The sequence below is a fragment of the Physeter macrocephalus genome, chromosome 5 (genome assembly GCF_002837175.3).
Source record: "Physeter macrocephalus isolate SW-GA chromosome 5, ASM283717v5, whole genome shotgun sequence".
Lineage (NCBI taxonomy): Eukaryota > Metazoa > Chordata > Mammalia > Artiodactyla > Physeteridae > Physeter > Physeter macrocephalus.
In genome coordinates, this window is record NC_041218.1 from 85,028,651 (window position 1) to 85,049,117 (window position 20,467).

Genomic DNA, 20,467 nt, shown 5'->3' on the forward strand with positions numbered 1-20,467 from the left:
TGGTTTATCAATTTTGTTTATCTTCTCAAAGAACCAGCTTTTAGTTTTATTGATCTTTGCTATTGTTTCCTTCATTTATTTCTGGTTTGTTTTTTATGATTTCTTTCCTTCTACTAACTTTGGGTTGTGTTTGTTCTTGTCTAGTTCCTTTAGGTGTATGGTTAGTTTGTTGATTTGAGACTTCTTGTTTCCTGAGGGATGGAATTGCTGTAAAAATCCCTCTTATGACTGCTTCTGCTGCATCCCATAGGTTTTGGGTTGTCATGTTTTCGTTATCAATTTTTTCTATGTATTTTTTAATTTCCTCTTTGATTTTTTCAGTGATCTCTTGGTGATTTAGTAGCATATTGTTTAGCCTCCATGTGTTTGTGTTTTTTACAGTTTTATTTCCTGTAATTGATTTCTAATCTTATAATATTTGGGTTAGAAAAGATGCTTGATATGATTTCAATTTTCTTAACTTTACCAAGGCTTGATTTGTGACCAAACATATAATCTATCCTGGAGAATGTTTCATGTGCACTTGAGAAGAAAGTGTATTCTCCTGCTTTTGGATGGAATGTCCTATATATATCAATTAAGTTTTTTGGTCCATTGTGTCATTTAAAGTTTTTGTTTCCTTATCTATTTTCTGTCTGAATGATCTGTCCATTGGTGTAAGTGCGGTATTAAAGACCCCACTATTATTGTGTTACTGTCAATTTACCCACTTATGGCAGTTGGCATTTTCCTTACGTATTGAGGTGCTCCTATGTTGCATGCATAAATACTTATCATTCTTATGTCTTCTTGGAGTGATCCCTTGATCATTATATAGTGTCCTTCCTTATCGCTTATAACAGTCTTTATTTTAAAGTCTAGTTTATCTGATAGGAGTATTCTACTCCAGCTTTCTTTTGATTTCCATTTGCATGGAGTATCTTTTTCCATCCCCTCACTTTCAGTCTATATGTGTCCCTGGGTCTGAAGTGGGTCTCTTCCAGACAGCATATATATGACAATAATTTTTCTTTGTCATTAATTTTTGTCAATTTGATTACTATGTGTCTCGTCATGTTTCTCTTTGGGTTAATCCTGCCTGGGACCCTCTGTGCCTCCTGGACTTGGGTGGCTATTTCCCTTCCCATGTTAGGGAAGTTTTAAACTATAATCTCTTCAAATATTATCCATTCAGTGAGCCTGTGTCTTTTGGTTGGAGCATTTAATCCCTTCACATGTAAGGTAATTATCGATATGTATGTTCCTATTACCATTTTCCTTTCTCTAGTTCCTTTAGGTGTAAAGTTAGATTGTTTATTTGAGATTTCTCTTGTTTCTGGAGATAGGCTCCTAATTGGTATGGGTTTGTTTTGTTTTTCTCCTCTTTTGTTTCCCACTTAGAGAAGTTCCTTTAGCATTTGGTATAGAACTGGTTTGGTGGTGCTGAATTCTCTTAGCTTTTGCTTGTCTATAAACTTTTGATTTCTCCCTCAAACCTGAATGAGATCCTTGCCGGGTAGAGTAATCTTGGTTGTAGGTTCTTCCCTTTCATCACTTTAAATGTATCGTGCCACTCCCTTCTGGCTTGTAGAGTTTCTGCTGAGAAATCAGCTGTTAACCTTATGGGAGTTCCTTTGTATGTTATTTGTCATTTTTCCCTTGCTGCATTCAATAATTTTTCTTTGTCATTAATTTTTGTCAATTTGATTACTATGTGTCTCGTCATGTTTCTCTTTGGGTTAATCCTGCCTGGGACCCTCTGTGCCTCCTGGACTTGGGTGGCTATTTCCCTTCTGCCTATAATGTGAATGTTGGTGAGTTTAATGTTGTCCCAGAGGTCTTTTAGGCTGTCTTCATTTCTTTTCATTCTTTTTTCTTTATTCTGTCCTGTGGCAGTGAATTCCACCATTCTGTCTTCCTGGTCAGTTATCCGTTCTTCTGCCTCAGTTACCCAGCTATTGATTCCTTCTAGTGTATTTTTCATTTCAGTTATTGTATTGTTCATCTCTCTTTGTTGTTTAATTCTTCTAGGTGTTTGTTCTTTCATTCTTCTAGGTCTTTGTTAAACATTTCTTGCATCTTCTCGATCTTTGCCTCCATCTTTTTCCGAGATCCTGGATCATCTTCACTATCATTATTCTGATTTCTTTTTCTGGAAGGTTGCCTATCTCCACTTCATTTAGTTGTTTTTCTGGGGTTTTATCTTGTTCCTTCATCTAGTATAAAGTCCTCTGCCTTTTCATTTTGTCTATCTTTCTGTGAATGTGGTTTTCCTTCCATAGGCTGCAGGATTGTAGTTCTTCTTGTTTCTGCTCTCTTCCCTCTGTTGGATCCATGCTCATAATTTTTAATTCACTAAAATTAAAAGATCGTAAAACTCAATATAACAGAAAAAAGGGATAGAGTGTGAATGAACAAAGAACTTTGTCTCATATTTCGAGGCAGTTTCAGATGCAAAACTATACAGAAGACAGTGTGGGCCTTAGCAAGTCATACAGTATAGTCCCCCACCCCCCAATCCATGGCATTTTAAATCATTTCAAATGATCTTTCAGGCAGCCTTTAAGAGAAGAGAAAATTCAAAGGCAAATCGAGCAAATCTCAGCAGATCTGAGACCTGACATCAAGAGACCTCATCAAGAAAGCCTTTATGAAGCAGTCCAATTTAAATTACATCAAAATTACTGCTTGAGTTATGAGTAGGAGTCAGAAAAAAGGTAGGAAAAGTCCTCTCAGCGAGAGGAATAACATGTAGAAAGACCCTAAGGCAGAAAGGAAGAAGGCAAGTTTGAACATGTGAAAAGATCAGAAGGGTGAGAACACAAACAAAATATCCAAATAGTGATGACTGAGATTTTCTAGTGAGGTAATCTTGAGCCAGATTACAGCAGGCCTCAAAGGCCCTATTAAGAATTTTGGATTTTGTTCTAAAAGTAATGGAAAACCATTCAACACATGAAGAGAAAGCTTAAAATTAGAATAATCATTTAAACCATGAATCTTTTGAGAGTGTAAAGGGGGCACTATTGATAATTACACTGGTAAAACAGCCCAAAGCTGGGCTGTTTGTGGCAAACCAGGTTAAAAGCTCTTATATGTTGGTTAATTTGCCCTCTGATGCAGTGCCTGGGAGATACATTCTGTATTCACTGTTGTCCTTCCCTGGCCAGACTCACTGAATAGAACTGTTTTCCTTTTTCTTTCTTTCATCCACTTGGCAGTTTGTTTCCACTTAGCCAATCATGCCCATCCATCAAAAACATAGAAAAGTGGAACCATTTACCTCTTACATGATGCTATATCTGACTCTCTGATCTCACTCTCATGCAGCTTTTCTTGGACTTGCTCTGATGATTTAATGAGAAAAGCATCACTGAGAATTTGATTATTCTCAAGTTGTTTGGAGTATGTTCTCCTCTCCCCACCCCACCTCACCCCCTGCTCCTCAAATTGGCAAAGAAAATATTTGAGACTGAGACATTTCTTATACTATATTTGGCACTGCACAGACTCAAGGGCAGGTCAAGAACATAGTAAAAACCCAATAAATAAGTGTTTAAATTGTCCGTCTTATTTGAAAAACAAAAGGGTGTCTGATAGAGTTCACAGATTAAGGAACCCACCTTGCTTTGAATCCTGGCTCTAGCCTCTTCTATTCTTTCCTATGTGATCTTGGTTAGATTGCTCAAGTGAACTGAATTTTAGTTTCCTTAAATGTGGAAGAGGAATGATATTAAAGCCTAACAAAGAGGTTTTAAATGCAAATTAAACAGTTTTTTTAAGCACCTAGAACAGTTATTCCTGCTGTTAAACCCACAAGTGGTAGCTATTTGGGTCTATTATTTTTGAGCAAATGTGCTTTTACTACATTCCTTCTGGTGTCTCTTTGCCTTAGGAATTAGGAACTGCAGTGTCAGCCTGCTGAAGTTTCACTGGTCTTATCTTTAACTGACTGTTTGTCCTAAAGGGATAGGTGAAGTTCAGTTTCTAACCCACTTTCAAGATAGTGAGCCTCAGGGAGAGGATGGGTCATTTAAGCCCACTCTACTTAAAATTCTTCTGAGATAAGACATTCAAGAGAGGAAATTATCCTGTCAGTAGCAATGTCTCCGAAGTAAGTAAAAGACATGCTAAGGATTTACTTTAAAATCTGTAGGTGTGCATTCTGCCAGAGGGAGAGCTGAGGTTTATGGTGAGGAAACTGTCATGGTGGGCTTAGCCAAACAAAATAACAGAATGTAAGGCAAGATTTGGAATTGTCATAGGGGCCTGGTATGTTCATAACAGTGTCCTGTTTTGTGAGCAGATGTCTAGCTTGCCTTGATAAGGGCTTAATAAATATGTATTGAATATATAAATTAATAGCATATTCGGGGTACATGTGTCCTTTTGAATTATGGTTTTCTCAGGGTATAGGCCCAGTAGTGGGATTCCTCGGTCATATGGTAGTTCTATTTTTAATTTTTAAAGAACCTCCATACTGTTCTCCATAGTGGCTGTATCAATTTATATTGGCACCAACAGTGCAAAAGGGTTCCCTTTTCTCCACACCCTCTGGGGCACACTCACTCACTTGGTTATTCCTGCACTCCTTCCACACATCTATTCTGAGTAGCTGCTCTGTGACAGGGCCCATGACATTAACATCCCTTGATTTCCGAACCATGCTTTCTCTCTCTGTGACAACCTTCACAGCAGGGGCCCTGGGGATGGGACAGTCTTCAGGTGTGGTAGACACTTGGTCTTCAATAATTTTTCTGTTTAATAAATAGTGTCTGATGGCAGAAGATGACCTTGTTGCTTTCCTGCTTTGTAGCTTCCTGATGCGCACAAATGTCCTTAGAACAAAGTAGAAGCCTCTTATGTTGGTACTCAAAGCCTTTGTGATAGGGATCCTGCCTCTCCAATATTTACCAGAACTTCTTAACTCATCTGTGGTCCCTAAAAATAAAATATTGAAGTAATGCAAAAAATAATTAATTAATTAATTAATTAATAGCACATCATGAACTTTAAATATAATTAATAAGCCACCATTGCATATGCTTCTCATAAAGAGACCCCTGGAGATTGATTTTCAATCAAGTAATCTTTTGTTTGTTTTTGAAACTTATAAAAGGCCAAAGATAATGTAGTATTCTGAGGGAATGTGTTCCCTAATCAGTAGTTTACCAGATATATATTATTCATAAAAGAGAACTCTAGACTCTCCACCTTCTTCCACCAAGATCACATTTTCAAGCACATGAATAAGTTCTTACTGACTTAGTCACCTCAGAAATGTTAAGATCACTAACAGAGAACAAAGGTTAATTCTTAATATGGTTAGGGATAGAGTGTTAATTACAGACAATATATTCTGTATATTAAACTATGTTGTAATTGCTGTAGCAGTGTGTTGACTATATTCAAGTGGTCCCAGAAGCTTATATTGCAAGGGTTTATATTTGGGGGGAACTTATTTTTCTCCCAGCCCTGGTTAAATTCTCAAGGCTCACAATAGTTTCCATAGAAAGATAAGCCCCTGTCAATACATGAATTTCAGGTAAGCATATCATGCTACAAATTTTCCCTCAGGGAACACTGCCATGGAAGGCATTACAGTAATTTTCCACCCTAGAATGCTACAATAATGTGGATTTCGGGATAGAAGCATGTAGTATTTTTTTTTTTAATACTGTTTCCCAGGAGATTTTCCCAAGGATTTAGAGACCTACACTGCCCTTTGTGGGGCCGCTGCATTTTCTAATACTGCATACTCTCAAAGTTCCTTCTCAGTCAGTTGAGCATGTCCGGAGAAACAGCTCAACTAGCTGTACCTCCAATGCTGTAAAAAGAATGACATAATTATTAAGATGTAAAGAAATGTAGGACAGGGCCATTCTGTGACTTGTTTAGATGAGAGACCAATAATTGTGAGTTCCTTCTCTCACTGTAGCCAAATCATTAAATCAGTCATTTTCTCTAACTGTAGCCAAATTATTGAATCATTCATTGACTTAAGTTGGATCTGCATTAAACCAAAAATGATGGATTATTCAGTCATTCTCTTTATAGATAAAAATCCTGGATGCTTTGAACTCATCTCTTTATTCTTTAAGAAAAAAAAAGGTTCATTTTGATTTTTTGTTTTTCCCAAGCCCCAGAGTTCAACTATGGCTAAGTACCAGCAATTTAAATAGCATTAAAAAAAAATAGCCTTAGCTTCTAGGCTTCTAACAGAGGCACTTCTAAAGTAAATCTTCCTTGGTTAACAGCTGTCAGCTATCAATGAGCTATAGGTAATTAAATTTGAAGATAGCTTTATGGCCCAGAAAAAGAGATAAAATCCTTGGACCAGAAAGGTTTAAAGTTAATGCAGTTATTGCTCCCTCTGGTATTTGAATTAATGCAAGAAATTGATTATTTTCTGACGAAACAGGTAAAGAGAACTGCCATTGTTTGTTACTTGCAAGTAAAATTTAGTTGAGACTGTTTTCCCAGCTCAGTTCACACTCTTGGTTTTATTTCAATATACATTGGGAAGTGAAGGCCAAAAAAAAAAAAAAAAAATTTTTTTTTTTTTTTTACATAGCCAGACTAAACAAACCATGGTAGAAAGAGTGAGAAGGTGTTAGGGGCTGTGAACACTGGAGAGATATTATCAGTTAGTAAGGATTTAAACAATTGGAAATGAAAACCTCAATTCAAGGTGCCTAAAAATAAGCAAGGATTTTTTTAAAAAATTCATATATAACAGAAGTAATCCTGTAGTAGAGCAGTTGTAGGGTTAGCGCAGACATTGAATGATTTCTTATAAAACTCAGTATTTTTCCTAAATTTCTGCTTGCCATTCTCAGATAGCAATCTTTTTGGTAGCAGCAACTGCTGAAAGTATTATATGCTCACTTACCAATGTCCAGAGGCAGAAAACGAAATCACCTCTTTTTTTTGCCATTTTTAAGACCCAAGAAACCTCTTCTAGTAACCTTGCAGAAGGCTTCCCTCTAAATCTCATCGGCCAGAACTAGTCACATGGTCATATTTTTAGTCACTCACTTGCTGGGGGATCCACTATAGTTGGCATATGGTTCCCTGCCAACAGGAAAGAAAAAGAATATATTTGTTAGACAGAGGGTCAGTAATCTCTCCTGCCAAAAGGAGCACACTGATCTTCTACTGTGTGCTGGTGGAACATCCTTTGAGCTATGTATTAACATAACCAATTTATAGATGAGAAAATCAAAACCTGGTAGAAGTAAGGTAGTTTTCTTAAAGTAACAGATTAGTAAGTGATGAAACTGGGATTTCAACTCAGAACTGTCTGACTCCAATTCTGTACTCTCTCCACAATATCACACTGCTGCCTGTACATCATGACTCACTTTGAGTTTCAATTACAGAGATACTCTTTTTGGATCTAATGATCAATGCATCTCTGTGTTTTGCTTTTCACTTTAGACTTACTCTTCCTCAGAGCTTCCTCAGAGCTGTCTACTCTCTGAGCTTCATATCATCCGTGAGAAGAATTGGAAATCTCTCCCTGCAGATTTGATACTTCTAATGACAAATTAGTTATCTAATTTTACATGCTTGTGGGACATTTCCACTTTTACTTGAATTTACTCTATCAACACTCAAGTAATCTCTTTACCAAAGAAATTTCCCTTTTGAATCTCTCAAAATTAGTAAAGGCCATGTTCATTTATCCTGTTCTTAGTTTACATCTTTGGAAGATAATTACCTCTTCCTTTTACCCAAAGACAAACTTCATATAAAATCATTCCAAATCCTTTAAGTGACCCTCACATCAACTCCTCTCTTCCTTTTTATTTCTGGCAAATCAGGTCTTTATCATCATCGTATCTGGAAGAGCATCTCTTAGTTTTCCAGTCTCACATGCCCCCAAATTATCCTGCACACCAAATTGTTATTCTTAAAAATGATTTATTATTTTACTGTCCTGCTCAAATAATTTGAGTAGATTCTACATGTGACAAAAAGAAACATTAAATATATTAATACATATAAATCAGACAATTTAGTCTTCCATATTTTCTCCCTGTGTAAAGAATTGTTCTTCTTACTTGTCTGGCTGAAGCTTGAAGTCTTGTCCCAAGTCATAATAATAGGTAACCCATGTAACCCATGTCACTGTGAGACAGGTACTCTTTTAAGCTCTTGATGTATATTAACAATTTAAACCTCACAATACCCCTATCATGTAGGGACTATTATTATCCTGACTTTAAAGATGAAGACACTGGAGTCTAGAGGGATAAAGGCACTGGCCAGGTACATATATAAATGAAATGGCAGAGTCAGCATTCAGACTCCAGTGGCTGGACCCCAGATGCCACGAACTCAGTCATATTTTACTTCTTTAATCTGTGGATTTCACTGGAGAGTTATTTGTTCATGAGGTATTTGGTTGAATATCTATTCTGCACCCAACCAGCACCCTACAAATGATGTTTTGCAGGAAAATTATGCAACCATGAATCTCCTCCATAGGATGAAAAGCAAGCTTTATTAAACACCCTGGATTTTAGGCAAAATCAAAGGAGAATGTGTCTTCTCCAACCTTTGAGTGACATTTGTTGCATTTTATATTCTCTCTTATGTTCTGAGCTCTTGGGTTTTTTTTCCTACTTCAGCAATAACCTCTGGTCTAACAGAGGCTAACTTCTTTCCTGAACAACATCCCATCCCTCAACTCTTTTTTGCTGTCCTCGCGAAAGAAGGTGTTCCAGTTTTTAGGCCAGTCGCACCAGGGCTGCCAACTGCATCACCTGTCTGTCTGTGATATCTAGTGAGGCTCAGTAACTAGATTAGCATGCTGCACAGTGCTCAGCATCTCAAATCTTTTATTTCCAAAGATCTGTCTTCCAGTCTCTTGTTTAAATGCTCTTTCAATGTCTTGTCTTCTTTTGTGAGTTACTTCATAAGACTCTTCTTAAATACATCAGTAACTTGTTAATGGTTTCTTCCACATAAAAAATCTTACACTTTGCTGTCACTGAGTGGAAAGAATGTCAGAGACTTGGAATCTAGCTCCCTAAGTTTAAAAAAGAAAGAAAAGAAAAGAAAAGTAGGAAAATAAGCATCTATTTTTTTCTAGTTTCATGCTTTCCTATAATTAATGATTCAGAATTGATAATACTAACAGTAATAATTATTATAATAGATTGAATACTTCCTCTGTCACTCATTTCAAATATTTACATGTATTCTATTGATTTCCATATGGACTCTCAGTAGAAGATATCATTATTGTTGCTTTTTACAAATGAAGAAATTAAGGCACAGAGAGGTTAAATAATTTGTTCAATGTCACAGAGAGTTTGGTGCCACAGGTGGCTTCATAATCACTATGCTGCTCCCATAGTATTTGTAAAAATTATTGGCTAGATATAAAATCATTTGAAGGATATTATGACAGATATTCTGAACTGTTGTACCAGGAGAACAGGTTAAATTCATTGCTTCTCTATCTTCACACATGGGATATGGCCCAGGTACTCACAGAATATAGTTTGTGGCTGCCTATAAGGACTCTTATACTTTTAAATTTTGGTTTAAATCAATCCACAGCCCTATCAGAATTTCTAGAAATGTGTTTGTGATTCAATGACTAAAAATTTAGAAATAGTTCATCATTGAAAGAGTATCCCTGAAAGCAGACTCTTTTGTAGAGTTTGTCACTCTCTTAAGATCATAATTGAAAGAACAAAAGAGCTCCTGAACTACTTGAATGGAAAAGTCTTAAATTGTGCAAAGGAGCATTTTGACTGGAAAGAAAATTGAATCTGCTATAATGATTATTGATTGTTTTTAATTGTCCTGGTGCATTCATTGTCTTGAGAGTTCAGCTATACAGACACATATATAATGTAAAAGAATTTAAGTGACCATGTGTCACTGCCCATTGAGATGATAAAAAATCTAAAAATTCAGAATATCTGAAAATTCATATTTTTCTTTTTATATATACATAGGAATATTGTCATTTAAATGACATTGCCTTCTGAATGACATGTAATGGAAAAAAAAGTAGGTCTGTTTCCAAGTAATTTATAGAAAAATATATTAAACTAGTTAGAATTACGTTGAGGAAGTAAGGTAAATATTCAGGGTAGGAAACAACAATCCTAAAATGATGAACGTATTGAGTCCAACAATAAAATATTAAGAGAGTCTAGGAAGACATTCACACCATCATTGCTTTTATTTTTGTTCAATCTAATCACTTGCTGTATTTTTTTGGGTGATTTAGTTTAACAAGCTTTGAGTTGATGACAAACAATAAACAACTGAGTTGAGGTCCTAGCAAAATGTGAATAATTTTGTAATCAAGTAGTACTACTATAAACTTTAACATTGCATTTATGGATTTATTTATGTTTTAATTCAGCATAGAGGCAATAAATTAAAATATCCACTAACATAACTGTTCTAAAATTAATTTATTATAGGAGGAAAATGTATTTTGACTTTTTTGGTAAATATTTCCATAAGATAATTTTCATTAAAATAATGGAATCAAGATACTCAGTTTTCACTTGTGCTATTCACTATTTCAGAGCTTCGAGAAACCAAGACCTCTGAATACTTCAGCCTATCTCATCACCCTTTAGACTACAGGATATTATTAATGGATGAAGATCAGGACCGGATATATGTGGGCAGCAAAGATCACATTCTTTCCTTGAATATTAACAACATAAGTCAAGAACCTTTGAGTGTAAGTTTATCATTTTCATGAGGGCAATGCTAAATTCCTAGGTGTCTTTTTCTTTAAAAGTTTCAAATACAATGAAAAAATTATGTACTTCATTAGAACAATAGAAAATACAGGTCATATATCAATAAATAGTTGGAAATTACTGCTTATTTCAAGGACTGAAAATATAATCAATTCAATTCTCCATGTCTAGTTTCATAGTTTTTAGCCATCTAAAACTTGAAGCTAAGTGAGAAAATACTTCCTGTGTATACATACATCGAAAGGGAAAAGGAGAAGCATGGAGTATAGTGTGAAAAATGGTCAGATTAAAGAACAGCGTACCTTGTCATCTGTACATAAACCAAGAAGGCCTTGAAAAGAACACAATTATTAAATACAGTGTTCTTTGAAAAAATGTGGCCTATACAACAGGGATTTGAACTGCACGGATCCACTTATATGCAGATTCTTTTTTGGTTGTAAATACTATAGTACTACATGATACATGGTTGGTTGAATCTTTGGTTGTGGAACTGGAATATAGGGTCAGTGTCCCTAACCTGAGTTGTTCAAGGGTTAACTCTATTTATCATTCTATTTCACAGCAAGGAAATAAATTGAGCTTCATTAAAGTAAAGAAATAAAAGTAAATTAATTATAAATTTATTACAGCAAGAACACATCTGAATTTATTATTTTAACAATGAGCTACAGGCTGACAATGAAAAAAAAAAACCATCCCCATCAGACCTGACCCAAGGCTGCAATGACTTAGCATGCTAACACAATATGTCAGAGAGAGAATCTTTACCCAGGTTATTTTAGCTGTTGAAGTACCTAGTTTGCAGTAAATTTACCAGCCTAGCTGTGTAGTTTACCAAAAAAACCCCAAGATAGCAGTATAAACATAAATTCATTGTGATATAAGCAGTTGTGAAAAGTATACTATAAATCAGAGGGAGGGAAATATACATTATATTGTGCACATCAATAATTTCCTTATTTTAAAATTGTACCATTAGTAAATGAGCACATATTATAGAAAGAATTGTTGAAGGAAAAATTCATGGAAGAAACAAAAACATAATTGTTAGAATAAAGTAATAAAATCTTTATTAACTTGAGTTCATAAAATGAAAGAAGAAATTTGAAATATAACTATAGAATTAACTTAAAGAAATCTGTTAGCATAAAGTAAATGAAGAGCACTGAGCTGTCATATATACAAGTGAGATTATGCAACATTTATTTTCCTTTCTGAGCAGGTTTTCTGGCCAGCATCTACAATCAAAGTTGAAGAGTGCAAAATGGCTGGCAAAGATCCCACAGTGAGTGCTTAAAAAAATCCAAAACTTAAATATTTGGTCTTTGAATTCATGTACTTTGAGTGCATCCAAGAATGAGACAAAGGGTATTGGTGTTTTGAATCCTCTGCTGGACACATAGTAAGAAATGTAAATGCAAAGTGATTGGAACTCTTAAACACTGTAACATAGGAATTCCTGACTGGGTAAAAATTTCCTGCTTTGCTTTCATTATTGAACCCTGACACTTTTCATGATGGATTTCAGTAATAACCCCTGTTCAAAGTGGATCCAACCTGTAGAATTCTCAGCAGGCTGCTGAAATAATGATAATTCAAGTATCTGGAGTAGCTCCCAGATACCATGTGGGCTTTTCCAAAGAAAGATTCTCGTCAAAAGGGTAGTGGTTAGCCAGCACATTCCAGAAGCATAAATCACCAGTAATGGCTGTTATCTTTGTTAATTAAAAATAACCACAGAAACAAAAATCAAGCAGATACAAATATCAGTAAATGTTCAGTGTGCAATACTTTTACAAAATGTATTCCATATAAAGATTCCATATAAAGAATCAAGGAATAAATCTATATTGATTTCTACAAATGACTTGCTGAAACTGACACATTAAATTATTCTTGCATATTATAAAAAATACATGGAACAGCTCTTTAATGTGCACAAGTCATTTAATGTTTATAATGAAGCTTAGATGTCATTTCACCTTCTTGTCTCAAACTTCTTCCTTGTGGAGGAAGAAGTGTGGAAATGAAACTTTTATATTTTATTGATTCTTAGCAGTTCAGGTACAAAGTTCTGAAAAAGTCTGGCTTAAGGCAGGACCACAGCAGACTCTGGAGTGCAGATCTCTGGGTCTCACCAGAGGGTGTTTTGGCAAGAGTGCTCACCAGAAGTGACTCAGCTCAGGGTTTCATTGTTTTAGTTTCATAATTCACCTTATAAGAGAAAATTTTAAATGGGCAAAAGGAGCTCACAGGAGCATATTTGCTACCCACAGGATCTGTTGGACCACAATCGAAAAGGAAAAAAATCCAGAAAAATGTGAAAGAAACATTCAAAAGAGTACATTACAATTGCTTTCTAGTGAACCAATAGCAGAATGAAGTATAATGTTGTAGAAAAGGCACTTTTTTTTTTGGTCCCCTGAAGCTATGATTTCAATAATTTTTCATGAATTAAACTATTTTCTTTCATCCTCTAATGTAGAGATTTTTCCCATTGATGTTTATGCGATCATGTCTCGCCTTTTGCCACAATAATATCCTGTGGTTGTAATTACTGGATTTAATTGTTCTTTGTTCAGAAGAATTTCTGTGTCCCATTCATACAAACTGCCACAGGCAGAATATATAGGATTTAGATACCTTTGCACATTCTCTTTCCAAAAATTGTTGTTGATTTTCTGAAGAGTCTTAGCCAAGTCATTTGATTTCTTTCTCCCTTTGGCAAAGTAGAAATGCTCTCTTATTTGCTTTCTTATGATTAAACGTCATTAGATGAAATCTTCAATACATGCTTATGTTTTCACATTGTTTTGTCATGCTGTAATATCATTCATGGATATCTTTATATTCTGCCACACGGCCAATTAGAGGTAACTGGTAGTGGGCTCTGTTGTAGTACAGCCAACGCTGTTGGGTCCTGGGAAATAATAATCAAACTAACTTTCAAATATATGCTCTGTCTATGCAAGAGAAGAGAGTGTTGACAAATTCATCTCGCTTAAGGCATGTGAGGTACTTACAAACAAGTGTCCTTTAATCAGGATAACAGTGGCAGAAAAATGATGCTAAATAGAAGTTCTATAGAACAACATTTTAATTACACTTCTCCATGAAACTAAATATTTAAGAATCTCTTAGCTCTTTTGGAATAAATATCATCTAATTACTTAATATTTCATTTCTTAAAATGCAGGAACTGAATATTTTAATTTGTACAAATCAGTTAATTGAAGTGAAGGAACCAGAGGTAAATAAGGTGGAGTTCCTACCTTTAAGAGTCTTTACAATATACTGGAGATGATGAGACATATATACAATAATTACCAAGTAATACTAGCCAACACTTAATGGAATGGGCCAGGTGCTATTCTAAGTGTTTTGTTTTAATCCTCATGACAATGCTGCAAGATGGACATTACTGTCGTCATCCACATTTTTAAGATAGATAAACTGAATCACTAAGAGAGTAAGGAACTCACCCAAAGCTGCACTGCCTGCAAGTGGGAGGCCTCTGTCCGACTCAGGCACATATGGCTCTAGATCTTTTTGCTCTTAGTTGATAAAGCATGCCACTTCTCCAGGGAGAATATGATAAATGCTGAGGATACACACAAAAGACAAAGAAAAAATTCATTGCACCCGGGATATTTAGGAAAGGTTTGATAGATTTGGTGGCAACTATGCTAGGTATTATGTTAATTTTTCCCCTTATTCTAGTTCAATAATACCGAATTTCAAATAAGTTGTACGCTTTCTCTCTTTCAGCCTTTGGTACAGGCTACATGTGATTCTCTTCTTGTTGAATTACCTTCCCATCTTTTTAACCTGGGAATCATCTACTCATCCTTTCAAATAACAGTGCAGATGTCACCTCTCTGGAGAGTCCTTTCTTGCCACCCAGGACTGGGCTAGCTGCCCCTCCCTGTGCATGCACCTGAAACACTCTAGAACTTATTTCACTGCATTTTTAGTGATTGCATCCAGTACCCAGATCTGTATCTAGGCACTTCATGAAATTTCAACAAGATCTGGAAAAATGGAGATGGAAGCAGTAAGCATGGGAATCTATTCCAAGTACTTTTCTCAGGTTGGGGGTAGGACACAGTGGATACTGAGTTATTAATACCTTTAAATTAATAAGTTTATAATAAATTCATTATGCACAACTTTTAAAGGTATATTTTGGTTAAATTAATTTTTTTACTTTTAAATATTATATTAATCTTCTACTAAGAAAAACTTAAACTAGTGACAAATTTCATATTTCTATAACAACTGAAAAAACCAGTAGAATCAAACATCTCTTATTCCTTTATATTTTTTACTTATATCAAACTTGAATTAAAGTTATAAAAATAATACTCAATTATTAGAAAATAATTCAATATAATTTAAAATTTGATCCCAGGTAATGTGTATCATAATACTATACAATAAACTAATGTTTATCAGGAAAATAAATTATCATGGTGGGAATATAGCTTATTGTCTGCCTCAGCTAAGAGAGTATAACTTACCTCCCAATTTCCCTTTTTGCCCCTATTTATTCACATTCCTACATGCTCTATTTATTTCTGAACATTAATATTTTATGCATACGCTAGATAAATTGAGCTTAAACAATAACACGTGATGTCAAACATATCCAATGAGATAGAGCATAATGAATGTGCTAAGTAAATACTGTATGAGATCATTGAAAAATTAAGCATGGTTACATATATTTAGACCTATATGCATTACATACACACAATGTCAAACTTGATTTATTAATTGTAGAATATCAATTTCCCTGTTTCTGTGACCAGAGGATCCTAAGCTATTTGAAAATATATTTTCTTTAGGAATACATTTATCAAAATACCTTGATATATTCCCCAGACCAAGAAGTATAGGCCAAGAAGAAAAAAATTAAGAGGTATTTTTTTTTCCATTGCATAGTATGGACCATGAAGAGTCAATATTTTTAAAGCCCTATTAATCTGAGCTCCAGGATATATTATTTTAAAACATCTATTTTAAAATTATATAACTAATACCTGTTAACACAGAAATTTTTGAAGGCCTAGAAAAGCATGCAGAGAGCAACAGAAAACAATCTCTTATTAGCTCTCTGACCCTGGAGACTTAACCTCTCTGTGCCTCATTTTTCTTAACTGTGTAATGGGCTACTCATAAAACCTATCTTATTGGGTTATTAAGAGGATTAGTGAATTATTATTTGCAGAGAGCTTAGAACAGTACATAGCACATAGTAAGCACACACTGTTAAGTAAATAAAATAAATTACACTACCCAAACATAATAACTTAAAAATTGGGGTTATATTCTTCCAGTATTTTAGTATATGACATGTATATGTATATACATAAAATGGTATTACATTCTGCATAATGTTAGCAGCTTGATTTTTCATTTAGCATTGTACCTTGAAATAGTTTTGAAAGGGAATTAAGCAATAAAAAGAAAGCATCCATGATACTGAATTTCACTGATGTCTTATTCCGCAAACCTTTTATGGATGTCTGCTGTGGTCAGGACCTGTACTAATCTCTATGCAGGACAAATTCCCTGTCCATTACACAGGGTTTGTACTGACAATTGGAACTGAAAATATATATGAAAGAATCTAATACCTAACACTGGGTATATTTATTATGTGCCAGACACTGTTCCAAGTGCTTCAGAAGTATACTGCTTACAACAAATATTATCATCACCATTTACAGATAAAAAGATTGAAGCACAGAGAGCCTAAGTAAATATCTCAAGTTCAAACAGCTAGTAAAAGATAAAGCCAGAGTTTGAACCCAGATCGTGTGGCTCTGAGATCTGTATACTTAAATTCACTCTCTGCTGCCCAGAGAGTGGGCATGATGATAGTCCAGTTCTAATTGCCTCTCTGGTTTCATCACACAATAATCTTCTGTCCTCTCTAGGCACTATTCCCCAACTAGATCCTGCACTATCATGCCTCCAGTTTTTCTGTTCATGCTGTGTTTTCTGTTGGAGTGTTCCTTTCTTATGCTTTTGCCTGTCAAAATCTCTAGCTTATTCTGCAAGTTCCAGCTCAAATGACATCCACTGTCAAACCATTACACCCACTTCAGTGTTACTCATTTCCTCTTTCTTTCTATAGAACACTTTGAAAAATATAACCCTATTATAGCATCTACTACAGCCTGATGTATTATACTCTCCTTTCTCTGAAAACAAGAATTGAATCTATTCATTTCAGTATTGCTAGCACCATATACAGTGCTTTCACAGAATGAGTTCAGTAAATAAATATTTTCTGGATGGAATTGACACAACTGCAGTGGTCTAGGACAGAAATAATGTGGACAGAAACTAAGCACAATGGAAATGGAAGGGACCTAGAAAATGATTTTCAATAATTAAAGCAATTGATTTATTTTTCCTTTCATGTTTTTCTCTTTGGGGAGGCTTTGGAGGAGCATGGTAAAGCATCATCAGATAGTGTGGGAATTAGTCTTTATGGTGGAGGGTAGCCATGATTCAAGACCCAGAGTTATTTATTAAACCTGGAGCACTTCATTTAACATTTCTGAGAACTCAATTTCCTCATCACTAAAATGGGACTGAATACTTTAATTGGAACATTGCTGTGAGGATTAAAAACAACTAACATCAAAGGATTAAGAGCTCTGTAAATATTAATAATTGTTATAAAAACTTCCCTCTAACAACTATGGAATTCTCACCCAATGACAAATTATAAAGTGGTTAAAAGTACAAGATTCAATGTAAAACACGTCTGTGTTTGAAAATCTGCTTTACCTGTTTCTAGCTACATGACCTCAGGCGAGTTAACTAAACAAGATCTAAGCTTTTGTTTTCTAAAAGGGGTTGAGTTAAAAAATCTGAATGAATATAAAGTGCCCAAGTACATATAGTTTGCTCAATAAATGTGATCTATAAATGTAAAAAATCAAACTTCCTGGGAAGTAAAAGGGGTTAAGTATATAAAATGATTATTCTAATGTCTAGCACATAATAAATTTTCAAAAATATTAGCCATAATAAGCTATATATAACAAATATGTTGATATAAACATATACATGAAACAAGTATAACCTGTATTTGAAATGTAAAGACAGCACCTGTTATTAATAGAATTGGATCGAATTCGTGTTTGATGGGAAAATGTTATATACAGAATCCCAGAGTGACTGGACTTTCATGTGAAAACAATAAACACAAGTGTCATTGCTCACAGATACCCTTAACATAGGCATACTATATATACACCGTACTTCATCTATGCTTTTTTCTCCAGAGAAACACATTTCATCTGCAGTTATGTAGTCAATTTCCAGGTACCTCTATAAACAGGTGTCAAGATACAGTGACACTATATATTTAACAAAAATCCTTAATGTCTTAAAAAAAAAGTATATAGTCTGGTCTGTAAGGATAAATTTATTTAACAGCAGAGTTGGTGATTGATGATTTGATAATATAAATCCATAATAGAAACATGTGTATACAGTTACTACATATGAAAATAAACATATATTTGCTGGCAAGTAACAATGAGTATAAAAGGAGAAAATGATGAGAAAATATAAAATAATATTGACTTTAAATTTCTATTTTAGAAAAGTTTTTTTTTACTTTTCTAATAATATAAACAGTAAATGTGCATTATAAAAATTTAGTAAAATACATGGTACCTAGAAGAGAAAAAAAAATACACTGTATGACCACCCATGGGAAAACCCCTGTTAGATTTTGACATATTTCTTTATAAAAACTTTTGTCTCTAATTTCTAACATTATTTTTAATAATGTTCTTTGCTAGATCAATGACTTTGTGAAGGGAACCACGTTCAACCTCAGGCTTGATTAATGTGTAGTCAGCAAAGGATAGTGACCCTGCAAGTGTAGAACATGCAATGGTTAATTCAGTCACAGAGATCTGCATTTGGTGCTGACCATGTTTATGTATTTCTGCAAAGTGATAGTCAACTTATAATTACCATAATTATTTTGCATTTCATTGAGTGAATAAATGACAGCCTTTCCAATGGTTGGATTGGGAACAGGTGAGAAAGGAGTTTTGGGGGAGAGGAAAGTATTTTAGGGTATCAAGAGCAGAGAGATCAGGATTCCATTATTTTTCATAGAAAGCAACAATGCTGGCATTTTGTTTAAGGTTTGCTTTATTCACCAGTTATGAAGGCCAATAGTGTTTGCAACTGTAACTAATAATAATATGGACCTTCTATAAACACAAGTTCATTCAAAACATGTTTAAATAATATGTGAGGGTGCATGTGTGTATGTGTAATGTTTTGAGAAAAATTTGAGAAAACAATTTGGTGTACCTTTCAATTTCTAAACTTTCTCAGATAAAGAGTAAGCTCATAAAGTTTCAGAACATAAAAAGGTGCCCAGTATATGAATACTGAAATACGAGAGACATATCATTTTACTCATTATCTGGTAAACTACCTTCCTCCTAAAATACACCATGTTCTCTTGTTATCTCCTAACAATAATTAAAAAGTTAGGGCAGAAAGGAAAATGTATAACAAAGTATCACAGTAATTCTTAGAAATAGCTATAAAAGTCATTCGGTTACTAACCGCTTATTTACCTATTGTTTTAGCATGGCTGCGGGAACTTCGTCCGTGTAATTCAGGCTTTCAACCGCACGCATTTGTATGTTTGTGGGAGTGGTGCTTTCAGCCCAGTCTGTACTTATTTGAACAGAGGGAGGAGATCAGAGGTAAGTGTAACAATTTTTCATTCTTAGTTTGATGTTAGTGTCAAAGATTTCTTACAACTGTATTTAACAGTAAAAATTTGGAAATATCATTAATGGCCATAAAAAAACTTTCAATCCCTTCAAACACAAAATATATTACATTTGATTCCTGTCTGCCAGGTTACTTAAAGTGTAGCCTTCTGCCTTCGATTAAATATATATGTTTCTGAATGGAAAAGCTACAGAAGATAAAGGAAGGAGAATGGTATAATTTCATAATTACTCAGAGCATAATGTATTGATAATGTTTACTCCAAATTATAAAAATATTGTAGTATAAACTCACTTTCTCAAATCTATTTTAAGTTATTTCTTATATTTCAAATTTGGTAAATTTTTATGAGGTAGACACCTGTAAGAGATGTATAAAGCAGGATGACAAGTGCCTTAGCTGAAAAGAACTTTATGTAATTAATAAATCATACTTCCATTTTAGAGCAACATTGGTCTACACTAGGCTATTATAGCTTTATTTTTACATTGGTTAAAATGATTTGGGGTTCTGTGAACAAAAGCATTTACTAAAGACTAAATACATAGCTAATTGTATAGTCAAATATAAGGCTGGTTGAACTTCACCTGTGATATTTAAGACTGTGTTTATCTCAGTTCACAATTATTGACTAAGGAAACTACGCATTAGATCAAAAGAGTTTTCCTTATTCTTTTAATGAAACATGTTGCTTTACTTAATACAAGTATTTTAAAACTGAATTCTTTCAAATTAACTTGCTTTTATTTCATTATGCAACTTAAATCTAGAAAGTCCAGTCCTTAAATAATACCTTAATTCAATTTTAGAGATAAGAATTGTAAAAAAGGATTAAATATTGCTACTGATATACTTAATTAAGTTTATTTTTCTTTAACAAGGATTCATCCACTTTAGTACTAACATAATTGAACAATGATTTCCTCTATAGTCTTTTATTATTAAATTAT

At 34.3% G+C, this 20,467-nt stretch overlaps 1 protein-coding gene across 1 annotated transcript in view; it reads left to right on the forward strand.

Annotated features, from left to right (window-relative positions):
• The window catches only part of SEMA3C (semaphorin 3C), a 202,530-nt gene that overhangs the window by 86,555 nt on the left and 95,508 nt on the right, over window positions 1-20,467 (forward strand). Inside the window, exons 3-5 of the mRNA XM_024115944.3 lie at window positions 10,542-10,702; window positions 11,950-12,012; window positions 19,367-19,486. Of these exons, the coding sequence (XP_023971712.1) occupies window positions 10,542-10,702; window positions 11,950-12,012; window positions 19,367-19,486 (344 nt within the window). The remainder of the gene's footprint in view (window positions 1-10,541; window positions 10,703-11,949; window positions 12,013-19,366; window positions 19,487-20,467) is intronic.